The following is a 23,462-nucleotide window of genomic DNA, read 5'->3' on the forward strand; positions in this document are numbered from 1 at the left end:
GGCAGGACCCTGCTCGGACTTGCTCCTTTCTGCGAAGGGCGAAAAGTAACGGTGCCTCGAGAACTCAAGCACCGGATAACGTCTCTCTCACTCTCGAAGAAGCAGCACTGTAGAATCACGGCTACTTAAACGCTCCATACATTTAAAGCGCCACTTCGAGCATTTGGCAACTCATAGCTACCTATAAATAATTATTAGGGTGTTAAGCGCTAACGGCGCAGCATTTTGCCTCGCATGCAGCAAGTCCCAAGTTGGGAAAAACTCGTGACTGAAACCCTGGGCAGCCGCTGCCAGTCAGTGTGGACAATACTGAGCAGGATAGACCGATGGTGCCGCTCAGTATATGGCAGCTTCCTACGGGGCGGGAGGAAGCAATGCATCAAATCCCCACGAAATTCCCCTCGCCTCCCTCAAGCGCCTAGTCCATGGATGCCACAGATGCATCATATTTTTCAGTGTGCTGTTAGAAGCTGGCTTCCAACGGCCATTTTCAGGATTTCGTGTATACTTCCCAAGGTTTTGAGATTCCTCACTGCAGGAAGCAAGTCATTTTTCCTAAACCCCACTCACCCAAATATGTATCTTTACCGGGTATAAAAACATGGGCCGCTTACAATGGGTGGGAGAGGGCGCAGGAGGAAAAGCACTTTTTAAAATACGAAAGAGTTTGTCTTAGGTTTGGGTGCGCCTCAACCGCGTTTCGCCTCCCCTCACGGCGCCAATGTCGTTTTCTTCCTTAACTTCCCCTGAGCCTCAGTTTTTGTCTCCTCGCCCTGACACCCGCATCCCTAGCTCCCAAGAAGCCATTTCGGCGGGGGGAACCCATCCAGCAATTCCTCCCTTTCCCCCCACCCCTCAAAGGGAGAAAGGTTTAAAGATAACAACAACACCCCCATAAGCTGCTCTTTCGCCTTCGAGGGGCGGTCCTGGTTCCCTCCGCCGTGGGGATTGGCCGCAGAGTGAGCTCTGCCAACTGGAAAACGACGGCTCAGCCTGTCTGTCTTGTGGGGAGCAGCGGGAGCGGGGTGCACATTGGGAAGGAAAGAGCCTCGGCTGGCCGAGCCACCATCTCCTGAGACAGACAGAGAGAGAAGAAGCCATGCTCCGGGGAGCCCTGCGGTCGCTCCCGCCAAAGCTGTGGGGCAGGGAGCCCGCCTTCTCGCTCCCTGCTCGGCCTTTTGCCTGCAGCCCGACCACTGAAAGGTGGTGAGTCCAGCTTCAGGCTCTTGCCTCCACTTCTTCTCTAGCCGCGTTATACTCTAGTCTGGCCTCAAATAAAGACTGAGTCTGTGTGCATAGGCAGCCAAGCTGCTCTGTGGTGTTGGTGGTTGTGTAATTTGTCCCAGACCCGAGACTGGGAGGTTTTGGGGTGCTCCTGACTTAAAAAGGGATGTTTTTCCTATTTCGTGAAATTGGTCTGAGGCAGAGAGACTTTGGGTTGCGTTTTACATGCGTAAAATTATTAAAACATAGCAGGGCGAGGATGCACTTAATTACACCTGAACAAATTTAATGTAGATCCTGTGAGAAGTCAAATTAATATTTAGTTACATTTTTATTGTATTGTTCCTTCACAGAGTTCAGGGTAGCATACATTTTTCTTTCATCTTCACAACAGCGGAGAGAAACTCACCCCTTTTTCACCTGGGAAGCTTTGTGGTTGAATAAGGATTGGAACCCAGGTCTTAATGTCCTAAGTCGTTTCTAAAAGACCGCTTGCCTTTGATCCATTATTGGCATACTTAGAACTCTACAAAATTGCCCTTTTCTCCTCCAACAGTGTCTGTGGAGGTGTTTTTGGGGTGCATTTGTATGCATCCTGTTGTAGCCCATACTCTGTAACTCCTATGCAGGTGTGAAATGCCTTAGCTAAAAAGGTAAATACTTTCTCCGAAATCCTTGCATGTTGGTGACACTGAGATGTCCCTCCCTCTTCCCACAACTATAACCTTTCTGTTTAGAGATCAACCAAAATTAAGAAAGGTCCATTCTGTGTCCATTCCCACATGGTGTATTATTAATACACACTGAAAGGTAAAACACAACTGAAGACTTTTGAACATTAAATTGGTGTACCTCAGCTCAATATGGAAGTTGCCTTTAGGGTGAATGAGCCTGTGAATGGTTGTGAGTAGTGAACAGTGGTGGCTGCTGCTCCTCACTTGAGCTGGTAGAACAGTGGGCAGGGCAGCTAACAGCAACTGGAGCTAGGGATAAGCAGAGCCAGAGGTCACAAGAGGCAAGCTCACTTAATCCAGAAACACACACTGGGCACTTCTAGACTGTCGCCATTGTATAACCTCCCTGCCAAAAGAATAAGAATGAATGCTCAATAAATAGCTCCATAAACATGTACAAACAGACAGGGCCAGCCCAATACACTTTGGAACCTGAGGTGAACCACCAAATGGTGCCCTCCTCCCCACCAAGAAAAATGGGGTGATTGAAGACCTACATCAGGTACAAAGAAGGAATAAAGATCTACATCAGGATCTGCTGCCACCTGAGGCAGTCATCTCACCTGTCCTCATGGGTGAGCTGGCCCTGCAAACAAAGCAGGATGAAAGCTCAATAAGTAGGTTATACGGAAGCAAACACAGACTTGATACATACATAAGTGAGTGTGTGGCAGGGGAAGAAAGCAAGACTGGGGACTCGGAGAAGGACAAATGGAGATGTTGAAGGCAGGCAGGGGGGTTCTGCATGGCACTGCAAGAAAGCGAGTCTTTCCCTCCAGCACGGAAACCAAAAATCTTGCTGTGGCTCATTGCCTCTGCTTCAAACAAAAGTGGCACAACCTGCCTGCTCTTTCTGCTGCTTCCTACCCAGTGTCTGGAATGGTATGTTAACTAAGCTCCTCTCAGATTTGCAGCAACGGCGGCAGCAGTGTGATTAGCTGAAAGCATTCTGAGTGAATCCTCGTTTCCCAACCTGGATAAAATGGGAGGGGAATATTTTGAAAAGCTCTTAGTGGATTGGTAGTGGGTGTCATTCTGAAAGGAACAGTGTTATGAATAGAATCATTGAATTGTAGAGTTGGAAGGGACCATGAGGCTCATCTAGTCCAACCCACTGCTATGCAGGAATCTTTTGCCCAACATGGGGCTCAGACCCACAACCCTGAGAGTCTCATGCTCTACCAGCTGTGCTATGATTTTGCACAAGTGCAGCAAATGTCTCATAATTGGCTAGCTGTTTTCATTCTCTAGGAAAGAAGGGAATTTGATTTTCATTCTCTAGGAAAGAGGGGAATATGATAATTTATTTATTTATTTTTATATAATTAATTTTTTTAAACTGAGGCTTCTTTCACTCTGCTATCTTAGGGATGACAATACACTTCTTGAACTATTTATGTAAAATACATAAGAAATACAGTATATAAAAAAAGGCAAAGAAGCAAGATTCCTGTTTCTATGTTTTTCCTAGGGAAGAAAAACCTTCTACAGAAGCAAGATGGAAAGATGCAGCAGAAACAGTAATTATTGGAGGTGGTTGTGTTGGTGTGAGTCTTGCCTACCACTTGGCCAAGGCTGGCATGAAAGAAGTACTTCTGTTGGAAAAGTCTGAACTCACTGCTGGATCTACATGGCATGCAGTAAGGGAAAGTTCTAACATATTAAATATGAAACAAGCCATCCAATTTCTAGTTGCTTAGATAATAACAATTTCATAAATTATATAATTACTGTCATTCTAAATATAGCCTTTCGCAACTCATTAAATTGTCTCTCATAAACACAGTGGAAATTTGCATAGAGCTGAAACTCATTAATTACTGATGCTTACTATGGGAGTGTGACAGAATAGCTCATCCATTGCATGTTTGGCAATTGAAGTTGGGCCTCACAAATGCTACCATTATAGCATGTAACCTAAGCAAGCGGAAGCAGTTTTTTTTTTTAAAAAAAACCTAACATGTTTAGTTACAGCTCCTTGCCAAGGGTGCAAGGGAGCCTAGGTACACCTCTGTGTCTTCTGAAGCAGCAAAATCCTCCTTGTACCACCTGCATTTTTCAGGAAGATTGCTCCCCACCCATACAACTGAAGCCAATAGAAGCCTTTTTGCAACACTGGGTTTTTTTTGCGGGGGAGGAACAGCACACAAGGAGGAGAGTTTTAGACCTTTCATCATCAGCTGCAACTTCCCTGCAAAAAGATGCCCCATGCCACAATTATGCATGAAAAAGGCAATTATTGCCTCCAATAGAGGGCTTTTTAAAAGACTAATTATGGAGGGGAGGGGGAAGCAGAGGGACGAGAGATCTGCAGGGTGGATGAAGGGGCCCCAGGGGGTGTATCTGAACCATGGGTAGGGATGTTCAAGAATTCCTAAGAAAACAGAAACAGGAGTGGCAATTGGCAGTGTTTGCTTATTTTCGCATGCCTGGAACAGAAATCAATCCAGCAAATGTGTTTAGCATTCAGTGTTGTTGTTGTTGCTTTCAGCCTGCAAGCAATACGTAATTGATTACCTTCCCCTCACATTTTCATTGTGTTTCCTTTGCATTGAAATGAATGGGGTGGAATAATGTAACGACAACATAATTTATATAATTAATTACACGTTAGGTAATTTCACTACAGTTGACAGCAAGACGAATAGCATAGTTTTTGGCAGATGATGACTACAATGGGGTGCAAGCAGCACTGCCTGCTTACAAATACAGGAATGGAAAACAACGCCTTCTTACATCACTACGCATAGACCAGCAATTCCACATCTCTGAAAGTGACAGGACTCCAATGTTTGACCTGAGTTAATGTTGTATCTTAATTCTGCCTCTGCCTCGTTAAGATTGTCAGGATTGCACTGAAAGGTGAAAAACCCTTACACTGATTTAATGGAGAGAGGAAGACCATTTGGCAAGGTTCCCTGCATAGACTAACCATAGCATTCACAGAAAAACAATCTATTTATATTTCTGTAGTTATGCAAGGCATTCTGCTCCATGCGAGAATTACAGATTAGTAGCTGGATCCATATTACGCAAACTGTGCAGTGACCTAGCTAGTTACCAAGAAGAAGTTGTTTTCAGTAGCTTGCAGCCTCAGGGTAATCCTAGATATCATATCGTGTGTCAGTGATGGTGTGGGAGTCATAAAGCCACGGCAAAGGCTTGTAATATTGCAGGGTGCCCCCTGACCTCGGCTGACCAGCACTCTGAGCTTTACAATGTATTGGAATGTATTGACCTTAAATGGAGTTGTGTTTCCTCTGGGCAGTGATGACCTTATATGGTTTGTGGGTGGGTTAAAGCCATGACCGGATGTAGGTAATGTGAGACATTGGCAAACGGCCATGCGGCTGGAGAGAGAAAAGGGATAATAAAAAAGCTACGGGAGGAGAGAGAAGTTCGAAAGGAGCTGCTCATACCATCCTGAAAATATTGCTGGCTCTCTGTGTCTTTATTTTATGCTAAACTGCGCCATTTGTAACGGCTGGCTCCGACATGGTGGTGGCTGTAGTAAAGCCAAATTAGACATTACAAACATGTACCGTATCTGCTGAAGTGGTATACATTTCTAGTCACCTTGCATATTCATATACTATTGTAAATTATCAAATTAGCACTTGATAGGCTTTATGAAATATAGTGACTCTTTCTCAAATTTTGTGTGCATAGTTCTGCACAGTGTGTCCTCCCAAGACCCAAGTTGCCTAAGTTCCTTGAGCATTTGATGCTGTTCTCAGCATTTGATTCTCAAGCTGTGTTGATGTGCTTGCCATTGAAGTTTTAGGCTGAAATCAGATACACACTTAGCTGGGGGTAAGTCGCATTGAACTCAGTGAATTCACTCAGTGTTAACCACTTAAGTGATTATGATTAGATGAGCTTCATAATTAAAGCTGTTGCAAACTTTGAGAAAACTCAAGTCTTTCCAAGAATTTTCTGAGACTGCTCAGAAGATGCAGGGCCCAGTGGAGCTCTCCATTAGCTCTCTTTTATCGCAAATTCTCCATCCCAAACTTACGCATCAAAGTGGTGAGGGAATTGGTCTAGGTTGGCAAAGCCTATTGCAGATGTTTTGAAACACTCCTGCAGTATTGATATCACTGAGGATATTGATCATAGAAGTACAGGCAGCACTAACTAGTATGATACAGACAGCACTAGAGCAGAATTGTAGTAAGGCATTCCTGTAAGGTAGAGATGACTGTGCTGGTTATGAACTATGTTGTGCTAGAATGAACATATTTCTGTGCCATTCGTTTCCATCCATAGCTTTGGCCAAAGGATAGGATCAGATTTTTAGACAGACAATAAATTGAACTCCCAGAATTATGCAGCTTAGATTTGCAGAATGCAACATACAGGGATTATTTCATCTTTCAGTGAAGTATGCAAAGTGTAGCCTGTATAAGAATACTGTTTTTAGTCTTCCTATGCTCATGCTTACGCAGCTGATGCACAAGAGAGAAGTATAGCTCTAAGGTATGAACAAGTAAAAGAAATCTGATGGAAAGAAAAACCTTAAGAGGGGAAATCCTTACCTCCGCCTCGCCCCCCCAACCCAGCTCCATAATAATTCAGTGGCATGGAACATTGAGGGACTAAGAGGGGGGGAAACTGGGTGGAAGGAGAATAGAGTAAAATGGCTAGAACTGAGAACAGAGAAGCATAGATACGTTGAAGGAACCGTCTCAATGTTCAGTGTTCTCAATGTTCTCATGGAGAAGCTCTTTTTCATTGTTCCCAGGGGTGGAAGAGAGAGTTGCTCATAGATGGAGCAGCTGGAACCATGAACAGGAGCATTCCACGCTGCAATGTTTTTTGAAGACACCCCCATTTGTATCCTTTTTTTTTTTGTTCTTTTTTAAAAGGCAGGTTTGACAACGTATTTCCACCCTGGAATAAATCTGAAGCAGATCCATCACTACAGCATCAAGCTTTATGAACAATTAGAAGATGAGACTGGACAGGTGTGTATCTTTAAATATATTTATTACAGATCCAAAATCTTGTGACATACAGCATTCTGCACAAAGCAAGAACATTTTGCATGCTTGGGGTTGTTTAGCAACTTTAGAAACTCCCTAATGATTGCTCCCAGCGGCTTCATGTAGATTTTAAATAGCACTGAAGACAACATAGTGCCCTGTGGCACACTATAGCTCAAAAGCCAAGGGGCTGAGGTCTAGATAATTCTGCAGGAATTATAGCAGCTGCATCAACCACAACCCTCTCAATACCTCCCCCCAAAGGGGGTATTTGTGACCAGGTGGTAGTTGTTAAATATTGTTGAGTCTAGGGTGGGTTTTTACAGTGGTGGCTGCACTATTCCTTCCTTCTTTCCACCTCCTCCTCATACAGAGACCCATTCACCACATCCTGAACTCACCCAGTCTTATCCCCCACCTTGCTAGCCTTAATCATCCAAGAAGGGCAAGGGTCCAAATGGTATGTCATTGGGCGCATACATGCAGAGGTGTACCCAGGCTCCCTTGCACCCTTGGTCAAGAATCTACCCTGGCTATTCCAACAATTTAATCTTTGCTAGACCCAGGAATTAGAAGTGACTCAGGGATACAGGCTAACGTCTCCCCACCACACAAACTTACAATTCTATGATAATGGCAATTTGTCAGTGCCCTCTTATTCAACTTCATGAAGATGGAGCGGCAAATAATTTCCCTTGTTTTGTTTTAATGATTGGTTTTATTGTTTGCTACTTTGGAAAATACTAATGGGCGTTTAAAAAATATGTTTGAACATTAAAGTATGACTTGTATTAGAATAATAGAATTGTAGTGTTGGAAGGCGCCCTAAGGGTCATCTTGTCCAAACTCCTGCAATGCAGAAATCTCAACTAAATCATACATGTCAGATAGCCATCCAGCCTCTTATTAAAAACTTCTGTTTCTCCATCACTGTCAAACAGTTCTTACTGTAAGAAAGTTCTTTCTGATGTTCAGAATCTCCTTTTTGTAACTTGAAGCCACTGGTTTGGGTCCTACCTTCCGGAGCAGGAGGAAACAAGCTTGCTCTATCGTCTATGTGACAACACTATAGATACTTGAAGATGACTGTCATATCTCCTCTCATTCTCCTCTAATGCAAACCCCAATCCCTCAACCGTTTCTCATAAGGCTATGTTTCCAGACCTTTGATCATCCTGGTCGCCCTCCTCTTCACATGTTCCAGTTTATTATTGTTTATTATTTTGTTATTTATTTCATTTCTATACTGCTTTATATTTTCAAGAAAAATCTCAAAGCAGTTTACAGCATATTAAAACATCAATAAAACAATCTGAAGAAAGTAAAATATAGAGTATACAGTCAAAGCAACATAATTAGTGAAAAACTAAAATATTATCTTAAAGATTTCAAAATACAGTGGTACCTCAGGTTAAATACTTAATTTATTCCGGAGGTCCGTTCTTAACCTGAAACTGTTCTTAACCTGAAGCACCACTTTAGCTAATGGGGCCTCCTGCTGCTGCTGCGCCGCTGGAGCACGATTTCTGTTCTCATCCTGAAGCAAAGTTCTTAACCTGAAGCACTATTTCTGGGTTAGCGGAGTCTGTAACCTGAAGCGTATGTAACCTGAAGCGTATGTAACCTGAGGTACCACTGTAAAACATTACAAAGGAGGTCAACTACAGAATACATATTTAACACAAACAAAGTTAACAAAAAACTTAAGTATTAAAAAACCCCATTGCTAAGTGAAGTCAAATATAAAATGCACATTTAAAACAGCATAATGAACAAGAGACTAAAATATCATAAGCATGACACAGCTGTTTAGCAGGCACAAAAAGATGGGGCAAAAGAATCCAATTGCTAGGGTTTGTTGTCAGGCATATCCTTCTTAAATTGTGGTGCCCAGAATTAAACAGAATTGAAAAGAAAACTAAAAATTAAAGTGGTTAATCTGTTGGTATATTTCAAATAACTATAAAGTTAATTATAGCAACTCATTATTTATTCTGTAGCCTCTTCTGAATATAGACTATGCCATGGTTATCATTTAGGACTTTATTGGACTGCTTGTAAGTATTCTATATTGGGAACCTGATAGTCTTTTTTCTGTTCCTGTTAGGCTGTTGGGTTTCATCAGCCAGGAAGTATTAGAATTGCTTCAACTCCAACGAGGGTGGATGAGTTTAAATACCAGATGTCTCGGGCTGGTTGGCACCCAGCAGAGCAGTATCTTATCAAGCCAGAGAGAGTACAAGAATTATTCCCTTTAATAAACATGGAAAAGGTAAACAAATTCAATTATTTTATTTCCAAATGATGTGAAATTTATTTTACATGCAAAAAATATGACTATGATTCAATATCCCTCTTCAAAGTTTGAAGATTATTTTGTAGTACACAACTCTATTAAATCTTCCTAACATGAAACCATTTGAAAGAAGTTGCCTCAGGCAGCAGATTTTACAGAGGGTGCCATTTTTATGTATCCAATATCCTGCTTAGTGTGACATTTACAGAATGAGCTTCAGCCTGGGTGAGAGGTCATTTTGACAGGAGCTACAGGTGCAGAAATGTTACTGGCATTCTGCAGGCTGTGCTGGGTACAGAAGCAAGACTCAACTATTAGGATTTATTGCAGAAGGCTCAGCAGCTAACAGTATTGTAATGTTCAGTGGATATTTGTGATCTATTCAAAACCAACTTTATCAGTGTTTCAAAAATGAAGCAGAGCAACTTGGACATGGTAGAAGAATCCTTTATTAATATGTGTAAATATATTGGTCTCTTGGTTTTACAAATCCTTGGTAATTCCTAAGGTTTTGATGAGAAACAGCCACCAGATATTCAGATGAGGAAACAAAGGACACTTTGAGTAGTTATGTTGATCGTCGTGACAGTAACAATGTATTATAGGGGCCAGTGCTTTTTTTCTTAAAAAAATGTTTAGGGGTACTCTCATTTTCCTACTCATTTAAATACTGCCCCTTGATGAGGCCAAACTTAGATTCACAAAATGTTTAGGGGTATGTGTACCCTGTCCCCCCCCCCCCAGAAAAAAGCACTGGTAGGGGCCTATGGGAATTGTAGTTGAGTGACATCTGGAAGGCCAAAGGTTCCACACACCTAAATTGGTTGTAATTCTGTTCTCCTGAACTGAGTAGTAAAACACCCATTGGCTGCATTTCCATGTCATTGAAAGCCACCTACACTGTGCCTTACCATACATGAGCTGAACCTGTTTCACTCTTTGCATTCACACTGTTGAGAAACAAACAGTGAACTCTGGCATTGCGCTTTATCTGGACTAGGTATAGGGGTTTGTTTCTCTCCAAGCAAATACAAGATTTGTTATTGGCTTACCAATTGTGGTTTATTTGAATGAAACAAATCATAATCCCTGATTTGGAAGTAATACTAAGTAAAGGATTATGATTTTTACAATGTGTAGGAGAGAAGCAAGTATGATCAGTTCATGTAAAAAATACAAGATTTTTGATCTACTGTTATGTGTGGATACAGTCATTGATTTTAATGAGTATCTTTGATTAACATTGAGCTAAGGTGAATTTCCATGCTATATTTGTTCTTTTTGGTTTTTTGCTGAAACCCTTAGCTATTTTGTTTTTTCTTACATCCAGAGTCTGAATTTCTCTTTCCTAGAAATTACGGTACACACAAGTCTCCAGTTCCTTGTTCAAAGAAGTCCTAATATGAGATATCCTCCATTTCTAACATGTTGGTTAAGAAAACATAACAATACTAACACAGTTTCATTTTGTTTGACCCACTTAGGTTTTAGCTGGTTTGTACAACCCTGGAGATGGTCATATTGACCCTTACTCACTCACCATGGCTTTGGCTGCAGGGGCCAGGAAATATGGTGCTCAGATAAATTATCCAGTCCAAGTAACTGACCTAAAATCTAGAGCAGATGGAACATGGGAAGTTGAAACTCCACAAGGAATAATTCGAGCAAACAGAGTTGTGAATACAGCTGGTAAGAAATGAAATATATTTGCATGTCTTTGGAAAATTTAATACCCTAACTAGGCCAGATGAAGTAGCTCACACTAAACACAGATTGAGCACAAAAGCTCTAATGAATGCCATGCAGAACGCAAGTGATATATGCTTTGCATTAGCTATTTGATGACCTCCTGGAAGATAATTTGGCATGAAGCAGTGATCCCCCCCCCCCCAAAATAATAATTTTAATAGTTCCTAGAATAGCATGCTTCATTGCTTAATGATTGGATAATGTACATTCCATGTTATTAGCATTCTGGTTTTTAAAAATGCCGTTATGTAAGTCTGTGAATCTCCCTTCCATGTATATTAGTTTAGGACCAGGATATGAGAACAGGGCTCCTGCCTGTAGATTGGCCTTTGACTTTGAAAACTGAGGAAATAGGCCACACTGTTAGGCAATTCCAGTCCAAAATGTCTCCATGAATTGTGGAAACACTTGCTTGGCATTATATTATGTTTACACATTAGAAACACTTAGAAGATTAAAATGGGCTATGTGTCCATGTTTCCTGGAAATAGCTTTTGCCTTTTTATTGAGTTAAGATATTGTTACACACCACCCCAATTTCCACAGCAGTGCAAGATTCTAGGGGTGCAGGCGCTTACTCAGGGTTTGTTTCCTTTGGAAAAGAGACATAGTGGAGACCGTGGTGTCTTTATGATATATAGTTTATTTACACATATATACAGTTTGAGCCTAGTATGGAGGGGTAGACACAGCATTACACTCCAAGAGGGTCTGGCTTCTCTCATAGGCACAGTCTTTGGGTTCAAATGGGCATCAGATATCTTGTCTGTTGCCCTGCAGCTTACCCTTCTCTCCCTGTCGCGTAACTCTAAACTTTGCACTAGGCAGCTGCCTAGATTGATTCAGCTTACTGACTGAAAAACCATTTCCCCCAGAGCACACCAGGGCAAACTGCAATCCTGGAATTCTACTACTGGCCTTTGTCCTTCTATCTAATTCTGAGCTCAGGGAGAGGTTCTCCTTTTTCCAGCTGGCACAGAATCTCTGCTTTATTAATCACCCATCTCCCTGCCCCATTTGTTTGCTTAAAGAGTTGGCCATTATCAGGCTGACCTGGACATGGAAAGCTGAGCCCAGCACTTACTAAATCCAGGCACCCACAAATTCTAACACCCCAAACCAGCAGCAGTACATTCGGCTCCTAAATGTAATGCAGTTCCCGTCATTTAGAAAATGACTTATTTTTGTGTGAGTAAAGGAGTATTTTATTTGGTATTTATAATAATGGGACAATAACCTTATGCACAGAATGCCAGAGGTGGGTTTTTTTTAGGTCTTCCATTCATTCACACTATTTGTGGAAACTTCCTCTTCCCTTTCCCCTCCATATTACTGCTACTTACCTAGATGAATCAGGGGTGAGTCAGGACATCTGCAAGGTCAGGGCTGCACAGGTACCCCAGCCAATCCAATCTCACAGAGCTCCAACCTTGCTGCTGCTCTGCCTCACCCCTACCTGGTAAACAGCAGTGATGCCAGCGGCCCCAGTCTACTGTTCTGGTCATTGCTGATGGTAGTTTTTGCCAGTAATTGGAAATTGTTTGTATTAGGTACTTTTGAAAACAAAAGTTTAAATTCCTATTTATGTATTAACCATTTGGCTCTAATGTATTAATGTTTATAATTGTAGCATAAATACCTCGAGTAAAAAGGTCTGCTCTGAACATGGGAAGCTGGAACATGGGAAGCTGCCTTATATTGAATCACATCAGTGATCCTGCTAGCTCAGTATCGTCTGTGTTGAGTAATAGGCTGCAACATTACAGCAGATGGTCATAGGCAGAGACTGTCCAGGGTTTCAAACAGGGTTTATTTCCCTGCTCTCCCTGGGGATGCCAGAAATTAGACCTCAAATCTTTTCCAAGCAAACCATTTACCCTACCACTTTTCACAGTTCCATATCATCAGTACCACCCCATTTATTCAGTGCTGAGGAATAACCTACAACAGTAAAATGAATGGCACAGGAACCCATTCTTGCAGGCACTGCATGTGACTTGGACCTTTGACATGCATGGCACAGTTTCCTCACTGCTATTTCATATATCTTCTTACATACTCAGTAATTAGCAATGTTTTACTCTTGAGATGTGAAGTTGTGACATCTCTTCAGGCTCTTTGATTTCTTTTTAACTTATTAAACCAAAGGCATACTTGTCAAGTTACAATGTTCAACCAAAGGGAACATTTAGAGCTGGCATTGATTAATGTCCTGGGTCAGGGTAGGTAAACAGCTATGATGTTCCTAATACTCTAGCAGCCAATCTTCTTCCTTCCTTCCATACCCTCCTCTCCAAAAGAAAATAATAATTTACTGTGAGCTTTCATTCCTGTTATATTGCTAAGTTTATATTGCCAACTCAAAACATAGCTGGGTTCATTAGACAGCCGCTTACCTTTCAACCCCTTTCTTATCCAGTTGCTCAATTCAGACAGTACATTTCACATTTTCCAAAGCGTGGTCTGGATATTTCATCTGAACTGAATTATTCTATTGTGTTCTGTCTTGTTGCCTCATTTGCTCACCCCTTCACTGCCTTATTTACATATCTTCCTCCATTTCCTAGCTTTTCTGCTGTTATTTGAAATGATGTTTGACTCAGTAACCCATGGTTCGTGCTCATCTCCAAACAGTTTGCAAACCCACTTTGGAATATGGTTTATAATTATGGTTTGGGGGCAATTTGTACATCATGGCAAACTATTAGTAGAGAACATTAGGAAAGACCAGCACCCCATATCAGAGAATAAGGGTACAAGCCTTTCTTATACTCCCAGCCTCCAAATCACTATTTGGAAATTAGTCCATATAATGTCTGCTGTTTTGGTATTTGGGCTTATTTTCAGTTAAATAAGAAATTACACACACCAAATCTCTTGCACAAATCCTGCCTAGATCCCACAGCCACTTCTTATTGCCAACTCTCGCCTGTGGTATTGGTGCACGGATAGGAACAACCTCAGTGTTTTGTGAGTGTTCTAGGGATTGTGGCTCATTAACTACCTGATAACTTATTTCTTCTTTGACCTACGCAAGGTCCTTATTTAATGTTAAGTTATAAAGTGGGACAGAGGGTTTTGTCTCATTACCAGCTTCCCCTCCATTCCTCCTCCATGTTTCACTTTGTCTTTTTGCTCAGCATATACTTCATGAAACTCTTAATCTTAGGGTTCTGGGTTCAAGCCCCACATTGGGCAAAAGATTCCTGCATTGCAGGGGTTGGACTAGATGGCCCTCATGGTCCCTTACAACTCTACAATTCTATGTGTCTATGATTTGTGGCCAAGTCGAAATTGGCTGTTATCAGCAGCAGATATTTATTCTGCTGTTTTAATCACAGCAGAAATCTGAGGCAAACCTCAGCCGCAAACAACTGTATTCATGGTTATGCTTGAGAAATAGGAGCATTAATAGAAATGGGTGGAGTTGAATGCAAAAAGCTGGACTTAAATTTTTTTAGAGACAGCCCCCTAAGAGGTGGCCTGTGGTGTTATCTTATTCTCAACACTGTCCAATACTGTCTGTAGAAACTCTGTGTGCTATTAGTGGTTAGCTGAAACAGTGGTAGTTTAACTAGAAAAAAAGGTTAGTGGAATAAAGTAGGGAAAGTGAAAACTACCAAAGCTGTGGTGCCCATAGATGATGCCTTGTTTGCCTCCTCCAACACAGAAATAAAATTTCTCTCTACAGGCAACCTCTGCCATCCTGAAGCAACATTCCCACCAAATGTAGGCATTCTGTTTGTTTTTCCCGTTTGGAAAACATGATGATCTTTGGCATAAGGAGGAGTCCTCCAATGAGTTGTCTCTTTGTTCCACACTAGTCCACAAACAGTTCCACACTATTGAATCATCTCCTTGTTTAAGTAATATTCTGCTTTTATTATTAAAACTCCTCTTCCAAGGTTCATAAATAGTTACATACACAAAAACTTGACATCGTTCCCATATGAGGAAGTTGCAGCTTGGTTGCAGGGAGAGACAGCAATGAAATTTGGTTCCCCTCCCACAAAAGCTTCCTAGCATTAAGCTCAAGTTGACTGCAGAAGGGCAGGGTTTAGAAATATGAGATAACTGGGATGAGCAGGAGAGCAATTTCTGTATTATAAGCAGCAGAGAAAATCAAGGAGGGGAGAGAAGAGAAGGAATTACACAAGAGAGAGAGAGGTAATGAAGAGGAACCATAGTAGCAAAAATTTCAGAGGTCAAGGAAGATGCTAGGAATGGTTAACTGGTTTGCAGGACACAGACAGAGAGAAACTATCTTCAACCTTTCCCTATGCTGAGTAGGGAGTCCTAGGTTTAACAGCTGAGATCAGCAGTGGTTCAAAGCCTTAACTTCTGATGTAAGAGGGGATTGAGAATACACTCATCAACAAGATTGTTCCTTTAGATTCTAAGTATTCTGTTCTAATACTTTCTGTTCTTTGTGTTTTCTAGGTTTCTGGGCTCGTGAAATAGGGAAAATGATTGGATTGCCCCATCCACTCATACCAGTTCATCACCAGTACATTGTTACTGCAACTATTCCTGAAGTGAAAGCCCTTAAAAAGGAATTTCCTGTGATTCGTGACCTAGAAGGTTCATATTATCTAAGACAAGAAAGGGATGGGATTTTATTTGGCCCATATGAAAGTCCAGAAAAAATGAAACTACAGGAATCCTGGGTAAAAAATGGAGTCCCGCCAGGTAATTTTGCTTGAAAAATAATCTCAGGCTTTAGCTGCAGTTATATTATTGTCATAATCCTAGAGTAGAGGCAGAGTTCTCTGGCAAATGCAGGCTCAGAGAGGAGGTGGATCCTTTCCCTGGTTTGATGCATGTGTGTTCATGGGCAGCAGACACCTCCCCCCAAGGTACACCCCCCAGGAGCCGCCTCTGCCACCAGATTCTGGTGGCTTGTCCATAGACTCCTTGGGGATCAAGAGAGCTGGAAACCATATTCCCCAATGGCTGCATCAGAAGGCACCTTTAACAAGTTAGGAGGCATCACTTAGTGGGTAAAGCCTCTAGTCAATAACTACCTAAAGGTAAAGGTAAAGGGGACCCCTGACCATTAGGTCCAGTCGTGGCCGACTCTGGTGTTCCAGCGCTCTTCTCACTTTATTGGCCGAGGGAGCTGGCGTACAGCTTCCAGGTCATGTGGCCAGCATGACTAAGCCGCTTCTGGCGAATGAGAGCAGTGCACGGAAACACCGTTTACCTTCCTGCCAGAGTGGTACCTATTTATCTACTTGCACTTTGACATGCTTTCAAACTGCTAGGTTGGCAGGAGCAGGGACCGATCAATGGGAGCTCACCCCGTTGTGGGGATTCGAACTGCTGACCTACTGATCGGCAAGTCCTAGGCTCTGTGGTTTAACCCACAGCGCCACCCGCGTCCCCAGTAACTACCAACTCTGCTATAAAACTTAGTCAGTTGCTCTAGGTCCTGGATGAGACAACTGGGATATTTGGATTCAGCTATGGGAACACTGTCCATGGGCCTGAACCCACACCTTTGAGTCTTTCTAAGCTACTTTTGCTGCTCAAAACTTCCAACCTCCCATTGCTTGGGCCATCACACCTCCTTGGTGGTGGGGATCTTCATGAATCACAATCATGGGATAATAGCCCAGTTCTGCTAATTAGTGCTATCCTTTGTGTAGATCACAGTGGTACTATTTTTGTCATTGCACTGATGGTTGCAGCCAGATACAGTTACTGATACAGGGACAAAACTTTATACCAATGCTGTGAATGAAACTTTAGTGGCACTGGTGAAGTGTGGAAGGCCATGGCTGCAAATTGCATGTCTGCATCTGGGTCTTTTGTTGCAAATAGCATGGAGATCATGAACATACCTGTGTGTCCCCCAGATGAAGAAAGTAGCATTTGGTGGACTGGGGGCGGGGGGGGGGTAGATGTCTGATGAACTCCATGTAGGCATGTCTTTGCATCAGTAAAATAGATAAAAAGAATTGTATTAAATAAATGCCAAATATTTCTTGCATTGTTTTATGCGATGGGAGGTAGAAATTAGTTTATTTTCAGATGCAAGATACAGCTAGGTGTATTGTTATTTTTGCAAGATACAGGTGGCGCTGTGGGTTAAACCACAGAGCCTAGGACTTGCTGATCAGAAGGTTGGCGGTTTGAATCCCTGTGATGGGGTGAGCTTGGTCCCTGCTCCTGCCAACCTAGCAGTTGGAAAGCACATCAAAGTGCAAGTAGATAAATAGGTACCACTTCAGCGGGAAGGTAAACGGCGTTTACATGCGCTGTTCTGGTTCGCCAGAAGTGGCTTAGTCATGCTGGCCACATGACCCGGAAGCTGTATGCCGGCTCCCTCGGCCAGTAAAGTGAGATGAGCGCCGCAACCCCAGAGTCGGCCACGACTGGACCTAATGGTCAGGGGTCCCTTTACCTTTACTTTACAGCTGCAAAGTTTAGGTTTCACTAATGCAAATTATCAAGCTCACCACTTGTTAGAATTAATTGAATTTATGTTGGCAAAGACGTTCGGTGACTGGAATCTGTGAGTGACTATTATATATATGTATGTTACACATGCATATTCATAAAGACAAAGAGCCTTTCTGGCATCATTAACTTGTTCTCAGATTTCCTATATACGGTAAGCCTGTCTTTCACTTTGTGCTCTTCAAGGGGGCAGATGGGGATTCTCAGCATACAACTCCTATCCTGCAACATTTGTGTGTATCCTGAAAAAATAAGCACTTTGTTTTGATATCAGCGCAGTGTGTAACTAAAGAGCTTTTGGAATTTGAAAATAACAAATGCTTGACTCAAAACCTTTTTTTCTAGGATTTGGGAAGGAGCTTTTTGAGTCTGATTTGGACCGAATAATGGATCATGTTGAGGCTGCTATGGAAATGGTCCCAATCCTAAAGCAAGCAGACATTATCAATGTAGTTGCAGGCCCTATAACATATTCTCCAGATATCTTGCCTATGGTGGGGCCACATCAGGGTGTTCGAAATTATTGGGTGGCTATTGGTTTTGGGTGAGTAAATTTATCTATGGTTAGGAGAAACCTTGTAAATGTTAAATTTATACTTATACGTCTGTCTTCACTGGGTCCCAGATGGTATCTACATGAGTTTTTAAAGAACTGTCTGATCTTGCTTAACATATTTCATCATGACGTAAAAGCCAAGGTTATCATGCTGTTACAGGGAAAACAGAGCAACAACACAAATTTAATTCCAGCCAAATGTAGCTGGAACTCAAATGTTTGTTCTGTTGCTGTAATCACTTACCGTAATCTTTAGTTCAAAGCCTAACTGGGCTTTGCCCGGCTTTCATGCACCTTACATATTTATTTTTTGTACTTATACGTAGTCAGCCCTGTCACTGAATTGGCCCAGGGCCGGTTACAAAAGATCTCAGGTATAATTTAGCTTGAAATCATAAAATAACACAAAGCAAACAAATGATATAATTAACAAATGAGCACACTGTCCCATCTTAAATTCCAGGCTGCATAAGTGTTCCAGATTTTTAACAAGTCTAACTTTCCAGTAATGAGAAAGCACCCCCCCCCAAAAAAAAGGTCATAGAGAAGATAATAAGAAGTGAGTTTATAGTCCTCAAAGGTTGTACTGAAATGTTATGTGAAATAAGCTCGTGGGGGAAATGTCTATCTCTTCTTCTTTCCCCAGATACGGCATCATCCATGCTGGTGGCATAGGAAAGTATCTCAGTGACTGGATACTCAATGGGGAGCCTCCTTTTGATCTAATAGAATTAGATCCAAATAGGTATGGGAAGTGGACCACTCCAGAATTCACGGCAGCAAAAGCAAGAGAATCTTACGGATTTAACAATATTGGTAAGATGTAATTTCCCCCATAGAAAAATAAATAAAGTAGCAATTGAGTAGAGAATTCTTGTGCTGGTTTTCTTCACCTTCTCCCCACCCCCAGACTAATGGAGAACAGGGCTTTGCCTTATACAGTGGTATCTTGGTTTATGAACTTAATCTGTTCCGGAAGTTCGTTCTTAAACCAAAGCGTTCTTAAACCAAGGCGTGCTTTCCCATAGCAGTGGGGGACTCAACAGGAAGCGGAACATGTTCTGCTTCCAAGGCAAAGTTCACAAACCAAAACACCTACTTATGGGTTTGCAGCATTTTTAATCCAAATTGTTCATAAACTAAGCTGTTCTCAAACCAAGGTACCACTGTAGTTTGCTGGGACATTGTCAGGCATGCAGAGTCCTCCTTTCCCTTCGGTAACTTCACAGACAAGAATGAATGAGCAGTTTATATTTTATAGTCATTTTTATGCAGTCATCTGGTTGCAAGCAAAAATCCACATCTGTCAGGAATGTGTACAGGAGCCAGGCCCTGTGACCGGTAGGGCTTTGCAGGACTGGGGCTTTTCTAAGTTTGTTCTGCAGAGGCAAGGCGCTGCCGCACAGGTGAGGCCGATTGGTAACTCACAGCACCTGGTGGCAAGAGCTGGGAAGGGATATAAGGTCAGCATTTCCCTTTGGCTCTTTGCCACAGCAACACGCTTCCTGCCTTGCTGTGTGTGGCTTCTTGACTCCTTGCTTTCTGAACCTTGGACCCTTGACTCCCGGCTCTCTGACCCTCAGACCCCTGGCTTCCAGACTCCCATTCCCGCCCCACCGTCTTGCCCCCGGTCCCGACGTCCTCTGCCAGGACTTCGACCGCCTGTAAACCGGACCGTGACAACATCTCTCCACAAGGAGAGCAGTTGGCTACTCTCAATCTTCCCCTTTCTGTCCCCAGCAACATCCTGGGAGCCAACAGAAAGTTCCTCCTCCTCTCTGCATTCTTTGTTCTCTAATACGGACGGACCTCCTAGTTGTTTTGGGAGGGAGGGTCCCCCACACTCTCTAATGACGTCTCTGCTGGCTGTTCCCTCCCTTCTGTTTCTCTTTCCATTATCTTGTAACTAGGCAACTCCTGTTGAAACTGCTCAGTGTCTGTGTCTCTCTCTGCTCCTGAAACCACTGGAAATGGGGGTGGGGGGGTTGAATCCCCCCATCTCTGCCTGAGAATGCATTCCTCACTCCTCTGATTCAGACCATTCTCTGACATCCAGCTTACACTGTACTGCTTACCTTGCTTATTTTATTTCCATCATTATGATATTTTGCAGCCTGCAAAGTTCTTCAAAAGCATTATCTGTAGCTACATGAAAAATACTCTGTGTACATGTGCAATAAGTGATTCATTGTCATATCTTTTACCATGTTGATTTTGTTTTTGCTTTTGTTTTGCAGTTGGCTATCCTAAAGAAGAAAGATTTGCCGGGAGACCCACAGCGAGAGTCAGTGGGCTTTATGAAGTCCTTAAGTCGGAATGCTCAATGGGATTCCATGCAGGATGGGAGCAGCCTCATTGGTTCTACAAACCTGGAGATGAGATTGGATACAAGTAAATGAAAAATATTTATTGATTGTTCTTTTGTGCCAGATTAATAGCATTAGCAATATTATGTTCAGGGTTGTTAAAATAAAGGATTGCGAACCGTAGTCTGAAACATAGCATCACTGTTCAGTTGGTCAAATGCACATTAAGAGGAAGTGGCATCATTCATTCATTTAATAAAATTTATGCACTACATTATTGGAGAAAAACTTCGAAGCAGTTTAATTGGTAGCAGTTATAATAAAGAGGGATATTTTCATGTTTTTACAACACCAAGTGCAAGGCCAATGGTTAGGGATGACGTGAAAACCCCTCCTGGTGGTGCAGCAATAAAACTGCTAGTGCATTTGCAAAGCTAAGCAGGGTCCAGTATGGTTTCAAATTGGATGGGGGTTGGACTAGATGACCCTCGGGTTCCCTGTCAACTGTACACTTCTGTGATTCTGCACTCTCATACATAGGTTATGAGAGCAGTATGCATATTCACTGAGGCCATCTAGAGAAGGACAGCACCTGGAAGAGTATGAAGAAGAGCAGAAGCCACTGTTCCACTGCTGCTGCTGCTTTGCACAGCAGCTTTGGTGACCCCGCCATGTAAAACAGCAGCGGGGCAGGAGGTTGCTTTCCTCCTCAATGCCATCTCTTTTCAGGTGCTGCCCAAGGCAGCTGCCTCATCCCATCTCATTCATGGGCTGGTCCTGCAGATGGTTCATATGTTGGTTTAGATGTGCGGTTGGTGGCTTACAGAAAGCATAATCCCCATTACGTTTCCATTGTTAAATTTGTATGAGTATAGGCATATTGCAGATATATAAGCATCCATGTATATGTAATGGGTGTGGTTTGCTGCCGTGATCCCACTCAATGGCTCTTATTAGATTTCACCTTTAATCTTCAAAACATACTATAAGAACTTGTGATAACCTCCAGCTGATAATGAAATGCAAAACAAGAAATGGCAACATTAAAGATTAATTCACTGGCGCTATTGGGGTGGGTTTTTTGGGGGGGGTAACTTCAAATGAAAAAGTTATCAATCTAAAATAGTTCTTCCCTCCACATATGCTTAACCCTTTTGTATAAGAAACAGAAACAGCAGAAAGTCTCCTACAGTTTTACTGGGGAGGTATGTTGGGACTCCAAGTACGGTAACTTTAAGAGTCTATCCATGTAATGATGACCGAAGTTTCTATGTCATGCTTACTCTTGTACTGTGTTGCATTTATATTCTGCACTTCTATACAGTAATAGCACCTGCATCTGTGGAGTTCCTAGTTTTTGTCTATAGAATGCAATAATTAATAATTTTTAATGTAAAACATCCACTCAATGGAGTTGAGCAGCATTTGTAATTAAATTAAACATTAACCGAAAGTTACAGTTAGGGAAACTATTGATAAACTTGCCAAAATAAGGTATGCCTATGATTTTTCAGTTTCATTCCCCTTCCCTACTTGTCCAAAGGGGCTGGTAGATGAAAGGAAAGGGAGAGGGCTACTTACAGTTAAGTTGAAAATTACTAGGCACATTTTTTATTTAAAAAAATGCACTTATTATTTTTCTAGACCAAGTTTTCGACGTACAAACTGGTTTGAACCTGTGGGCCGTGAATATAAGCAGGTGATGGAAAAAGTGGGTGTGATTGATCTCACTCCATTTGGCAAGATTAGCATCAAAGGCAGTGATTCTGCTAAATTTTTGGACCGTCTGATTGCAAATGTGATCCCAAAGGTAAATGGAAACGTAACAGCAATATAGGTCTTAGATTAGTTTTAATATATGCTGAAAATAAGTTTATAGTCCTACTCATATGAAGTCCCAATTGTACTGAGCCTAAGAGTGGTAAGGAAGTAGGATTACATCTACCTCCACCTTCCTGTGTGCACTTGGCCTGACCTGGATCAACCTCATACCCATGCTATAGATATAATGTTGGACTGGAGTCTATACATTTCACATATGTCCACCTTGTGGAATCTGCATGCCTTGAAATTTAGTTGCGCAAAGATTGCAGGAATTGGAGCTAAACAAATTAGATGCTATGCACCTAAGCCTCATTTAAACATTACCCCAGATTGACTTCCGGGGTGGCGCCATCAGCAATGGCAGACTCCCTCTGATCTGGAGGGACTAGCTCCACGCGAAACGGGTCTTTTCCGCTACGGCGAAGCGGGGACCCTTTCAAAAATCACAGGCGGATGAAGCCTGTGACCATGGGACTCGGCGGGCACCTTTAGCGCCCCCCCCCAACCCGCAAAAGAACCCACTAACGGGCTCCGGAGTGAAGAGGGGGAAGTGGCGCGGTGCTGAGAGTCAACTGCTTCTTCCGTGGAGCGAAGCCGCACAGCTGTTGCCGGAGAGCACTGCCTTTTTCCTGGGACAATTTGGCTTCTAAAATAATCACCCGTGAGTACTTAAATTTCGGACAATTGGACTTTAAATAAGGACTTGCGAGCAGAAAGGAAAATTGGACTTAAAAGTTTACCTCAATTTGGCACTGAAACGGGAAGGTCTAAACAGGAAGTCAGCCTTCCGTTTCTTTGTAGATAGATTAAAGCAAAGACATGGCACTAGAGCTCAGAAAATCACTTGTAAAAGATTAACTTTCATCATTTAAAATTGTTGAACCCCCTTCGGAAGCAGGAGAAGAGGGGGGATTTTTTCGGACTGTTTAAACCTGCAGAAGTGAGTGTAAAGTAAAGTAACTTTCCACCGTCCTGATCCTGGAGCGGGGTGTCAGGACTGACGTTTTTTGAAGCTCATTGACCAGAGACAAACGTTTTTGACAGATAGCTATAAGAAGAGAAACATAGTGATTCCATTGTTCCCCTTCGCATTTTAAAGGAACAAATATTGACAAAATATCTGAAAAAGGAAACTTTGTTGTTAGACTTGTCTTTAAAAGAAAGAACAAATAGAAGTTTTCCCCCTAGAGGGAGACTGTGAAACTGTAACCAACTCCGGGGAGCTTGCAGCTGTTACAGATTACAATCGTGGGAATAGACTTCTGACCTTGCAGGACAATGTATTCAGAAGCTCTGTTGCGTGCTTTCTGTAAAACAAATGCCCTA

The 23,462-nt window shown here is 42.3% G+C and overlaps 1 protein-coding gene across 3 annotated transcripts in view; it reads left to right on the forward strand.

Annotated features, from left to right (window-relative positions):
* Positions 1–57: 57 nt before the first annotated feature.
* DMGDH (dimethylglycine dehydrogenase) overlaps positions 58–23,462 on the forward strand; it is a 51,632-nt gene continuing 28,227 nt past the window's right edge. For 2 of the 3 annotated variants that reach the window (XR_013977154.1, XM_080972487.1), the window contains exons 1-10: positions 58–1,206; positions 3,430–3,598; positions 6,827–6,925; positions 9,051–9,215; positions 10,724–10,928; positions 15,429–15,677; positions 17,796–17,994; positions 18,653–18,822; positions 20,244–20,397; positions 21,957–22,122. Coding sequence is in view for 2 of the 3 variants with exons in the window: in XM_080972487.1 (XP_080828613.1) it covers positions 1,100–1,206; positions 3,430–3,598; positions 6,827–6,925; positions 9,051–9,215; positions 10,724–10,928; positions 15,429–15,677; positions 17,796–17,994; positions 18,653–18,822; positions 20,244–20,397; positions 21,957–22,122 (1,683 nt within the window). In the remaining variant the exon portion in view is untranslated. The remainder of the gene's footprint in view (positions 1,207–3,429; positions 3,599–6,826; positions 6,926–9,050; positions 9,216–10,723; positions 10,929–15,428; positions 15,678–17,795; positions 17,995–18,652; positions 18,823–20,243; positions 20,398–21,956; positions 22,123–23,462) is intronic. The other variant, XM_080972488.1, reaches the window with a different exon arrangement.

This window comes from Podarcis pityusensis (genome assembly GCF_964106645.2).
Source record: "Podarcis pityusensis genome assembly, chromosome: 11".
NCBI classification, from domain to species: domain Eukaryota; kingdom Metazoa; phylum Chordata; class Lepidosauria; order Squamata; family Lacertidae; genus Podarcis; species Podarcis pityusensis.